General features: G+C 33.5%; 1 protein-coding gene across 1 annotated transcript; it reads left to right on the top strand.

The window, feature by feature from the left end:
* Positions 1-2,744: 2,744 nt before the first annotated feature.
* LOC17874275 (receptor like protein 42) lies at positions 2,745-4,661 on the top strand (the record flags this gene model as incomplete). Its single annotated transcript, XM_006279082.2, has 1 exon — positions 2,745-4,661. A coding segment is annotated over exon 1 (1,902 nt), but the record flags the coding sequence as incomplete, so codon positions are not given.
* Between the last annotated feature and the right edge of the window lie 6 nt (positions 4,662-4,667).

The following is a 4,667-nucleotide window of genomic DNA, read 5'->3' as shown; positions in this document are numbered from 1 at the left end:
CATTTTCCCTTTATTAATTGAGTTATATACGTCCGTTTTCAAAACTTTAAATTGCAAAATGTGTGGAAAAAAATTTGTATTTTTATTAAAAATATTTTTATGTAATAATATATATGGAAAATAAATAAGATTATATAAATAAATTGGAGAAAGATTCAAGTTATTAGAGAGATATTTTAGGAAATTGTTTTGATGTAATAAATATTTGTTTCCAATTTTGAGATTTGCTTGTGATTTAATTACAAAATTTACTTTAAGTTTTGTTATTTATTCAAATGGCAAGAGTTTGATTATGCAAATATTACAAAATAAAAGGTTATAACCCAAAATAGATTTTAGTACAAAATGTACTTCAAAAATGTTAAGATAGATGTAAAAAGTAACCACATGTTGTTAAAATATCAAAACACAAGTATGTATCCAGAAATGATATTACAATTGACCATCCAATTATCAACGAATAAATGGTCAACTAAAAATGGATAATATATGTAATATAATTCATCCAAAAATATAGTAAAATGCATCTTCAAATATAGGAAAAATAGAAATTTTGAGTATTGTACAAAAATAAATATAAAATACTGTTACAATAACAAGATAAAGTGATTATAAAAAAAAGATAAAAAATGAGAAAGAGAAAGAGGAAGAAAGGGAAAGAGGAAGAAAGGGAAAGAATCGAAAAGGAGGAGGAGGAAGAAAATGAAGAGGAAAAGAACGTAAGTGTTTAGTTGTGTGACATTTTAGTTAGGATGGCAAATGAGTTAATATGTTGTCAAAGTGAGGGTGAGAGAGTAAAGAAACTTTTCCAAAGTGCACCATGAGTTTATAAGTGTGTCATCGTGCAAATAAACTTTTGAAAGTGTGTCCACACGCAATTAACCCTTCTTTCATTCTCCCTTTTTTTCTCTCTCACTCTTTCTCTTTTCCTATTAATCACTTTATGTAGATTATATTAACATATTTTATAGTAATTTTTATACAATACACTATGGTTAGATTTTATCTACATTTTAAGATGCATTTTGTTATACTTAAGAGTGAATTATTACATTATACATTGTCCAATTCTAATTGACCATTTATCTGTTGATAATTGGATCAATTATAGTATGTTTATGGATATACATACTTGAGTTTGATCATTAAAAAAAATGAAAACCTAAATGATCAAAGAATTGGGGTTGGTAATTTGTTCATGAATAACTATTTTTGGTGCACATATAATAATAATTGATCAAACCTAATTGATCACACATGATAAGATTTACCCATGTACAAGTAATTTTTCCATCTACTAGTGAACAACTTGTTGAAGAAAAATGGACGCAATGGTGTATACATCAACTAGTAAACATATTATAAGTGTAGAAAAATATTCATCTACAAGTGAACAATTAGTAAAAAAAAAATGAACAGTGTCCATTAAGTTAGAGTTCATTAATACATATACGTATTAATACAGATACATATGTTGGAAATTTAAAGTAAAAATAAAATAATATAAATATGTATGTTGGTTTATGTTTATTATGCACACGTGGACAAGTATGAGAAATTCCACATGAAAATGATAGAGAAGTGTATCCACAAATAATACATATAATCATAACCCACTAACTAAATTTGTCCAAAACTTACTACAACACAAACGCTCGTTGCTTTTTGGTCCAGCTTTATAAGGCTATTTTTGTCAATTTTGTGTGCAAACAGTTAAAAAACTTGGGCACTCTTATATAGTGACTTAATTGATATATCTTAAACTAAAAGTGACTTAATTGGTAAATCACCCAAGTATTTATATATTGTTTTTGAGTTTCACTTCCATTTAACCAAAGCTGAATATAATCAATCCGAACACCATGAATACACAAATATTTTTTAAGAAAATAAAACAATTATATAATTATAAAAATTTCAACCGCCCAATTTATAAACAAGACGGTTACTCACCTATTTTAGAATGGTTGTGAACGACCTCTTTTAAGATTTTAACCACAGTTTTTAACCACATATTCTAACAACTCGTTTCTTTCACCTATTTTAATCGCTCATATGATTAGACCAGACTGGTAACCAAATGAGCGGTTGAATTTTTAACCGCCATTAACAATGCTACCAATCAAAGCCAAAATGTTCTCTTAAACTCTTTTTAAAAACACACAATAATAATTTCATTTTGTGTGTTTAAGCTAATACTAATCAGCCCACATAAGCTAAAGAACAATCTCATGCTCTCAATCTCTCTCCCTTCCTCACGTTACACGCCGTGAGAATGCAGAATTACAAATATCTAAACCATGCAAGGAAGATCCGACAAACTTCGAAACCACTTTGTCTCGTCATGCACCAACTTTGTAAGTTGTCAAGTTGATATGAACAAACGTGACCAACGCCAATTCCCCCTTAATTTTGTTCAAAGATACTACAAAATAATTTCTGTATTTGTTTAATTATTATATTTAATTTTATATATTTTCTTAAAAAGATATAATGTGACCCCGGTGAAAAACGTTTCGCCTCTGATTTCAAACTGATGTGATTTCAGTTCAAATTATACATTAGAAAAGTCATCAAACGTGGATCATGCATGGCTATGTGACGACTTCACTGAACTCTAACTTCTTCTAAGTCAATTTGTGCTCCACTATGCAAAACTACATCATATATATCTTTATTTATACCAATCTCCCCTCTCAAGTTTCTTATATCAAAACAATTTTCTCTTGTCTTTCTATCTTTCCTAAAAAGTTTTCATCATGTCTCAATCGCTTATGCGTTTGAATTTTCTCTTGCTGCTCTTACTCTCTTGTGTCTCCACTTCAAGCTTCTACACTTTTAAAACGCCTGTTGTTGGTCTTGTTGCCTGTGGGCCTCAACAGATTCAAGCATTTTCACAGTTTAAGAACGAGTTTGATACTCATGCTTGCAACCACACTGACTCTTTGAATGGGGTGTGGTGCGATAACTCCACCGGCGCGGTCACGAAGATACGACTCAGGGGCTGTCTCAGTGGAACTCTGAAATCCAACAGTAGCCTCTTCCAGTTTCATCAGCTCCGTGCCCTTGATCTCTCTGACAACAACTTCATCCCCTCTTCACTCCCTTCCGAGTTTGGAATGCTCAACAAATTAGAGGTCTTAAAACTTTTTTCTAATGGCTTCCTCGGCCAAATTCCTTCTTCATTTAGTAACCTAACCATGCTTTCTGCTTTAGATATTTCTGATAACGAGCTCACTGGTTGTTTATCATTTGTGCGGAATCTACGAAAGCTCACATACTTACGTGTTTCTCGTAATCACTTCTCTGGAACTCTGAATTCCAACAGTAGCCTCTTTAAGTTACACCACCTCACTTACCTTGATCTCGGTTACAACAACTTCACTGCCTCTTCACTCCCTAATGAATTTGACAATCTCAACAAACTAAAGGTCTTGTCTGTTTCCTCTAATAGCTTCTTCGGTCAAGTTCCTCCCACAATTAGTAACCTCACCCAGTTAACTAAGTTGTACCTTAACTCGAACGACTTCACTGGTAGTCTCCCACTTGTACAAAATCTAACCAAGCTCTCCCATTTACAATTTCGTGATAATCATTTCTTTGGAACCATCCCATCTTCTCTCTTCACTATGCCTTTTTTATCATATATTGATTTAGGTCAAAATAATGTCAACGGTTCTATCAAAGTTCCTAACTCCTCTTCGTCATCAAGGACAGAGTATTTGTACATAGGTGAAAATCATTTTGAAGGGAAAATCCTAGAGGCTATCTCAAAGCTCATCAACCTCAAAGAGCTCGACATTTCTTACCTAAAAACAAGCTACCCAATTGACTTAAGTCTCTTCTCATCTCTCAAATCTTTGTTGCTCCTGGATCTTTCTGGTGTTTGGATATCTGAGGCTAGTTTAAGTTTGGATTCATACATCCCATCGACACTCGAAGCGCTGCTTTTGACGGACTGCAACATCAGTGATTTTCCAAACATCTTAAAGACCCTTCAGAATTTGGAGTCTATTGACGTATCCAACAATAGAATCAATGGGAAAATCCCAGAGTGGTTATGGAGCCTTCCTCGTCTGACCTCAGTGTTCATAGTAAATAATTTGATAACTGGATTTGAAGGTTCATCAGAAGCTTTAGTAAATTCACCAGTGCAGATCTTAATTTTGGAATCAAACAGTTTAAAAGGAGCACTCCCACATCTACCGCACTCTATCAACTACTTCTCAGCTGTTCGCAATAGTTTCAGAGGCGACATACCTCTTTCAGTGTGCAATAGAAGCTCGATGGATGTCCTTGATCTAAGCTCCAACAATTTCACCGGTCCAATTCCTCCATGTATGAGTAACTTCTTGATTTTGAACCTCCGGAAGAATAACTTGGAAGGAAGTATTCCAGACAAGTGTGATGCCGACGCACCTCTACAGTCACTCGACGTCGGACACAATCGATTAACTGGAAAGCTTCCAAGGTCCCTTCTAAATTGCTCTGCTCTACAGTTTCTAAGTGTGGAATATAACAAAATCGAAGATAAATTTCCTTTCTCCCTTAAGGCTTTATCGAAATTGCAAATCCTTACTCTCCGTTCAAACAAATTCTACGGTTCTATATCTCCTCCTAATAATGGTCCTTTGGGGTTTCTTGAGCTGAGGATACTTGAGATAGCT

Source organism: Capsella rubella, unplaced genomic scaffold (assembly GCF_000375325.1).
Source record: "Capsella rubella cultivar Monte Gargano unplaced genomic scaffold, Caprub1_0 scaffold_148, whole genome shotgun sequence".
Classification (NCBI taxonomy): domain Eukaryota; kingdom Viridiplantae; phylum Streptophyta; class Magnoliopsida; order Brassicales; family Brassicaceae; genus Capsella; species Capsella rubella.
Note: the sequence above shows the minus strand (reverse complement) of the source record. Positions and strands in the feature narration are given on the sequence as shown.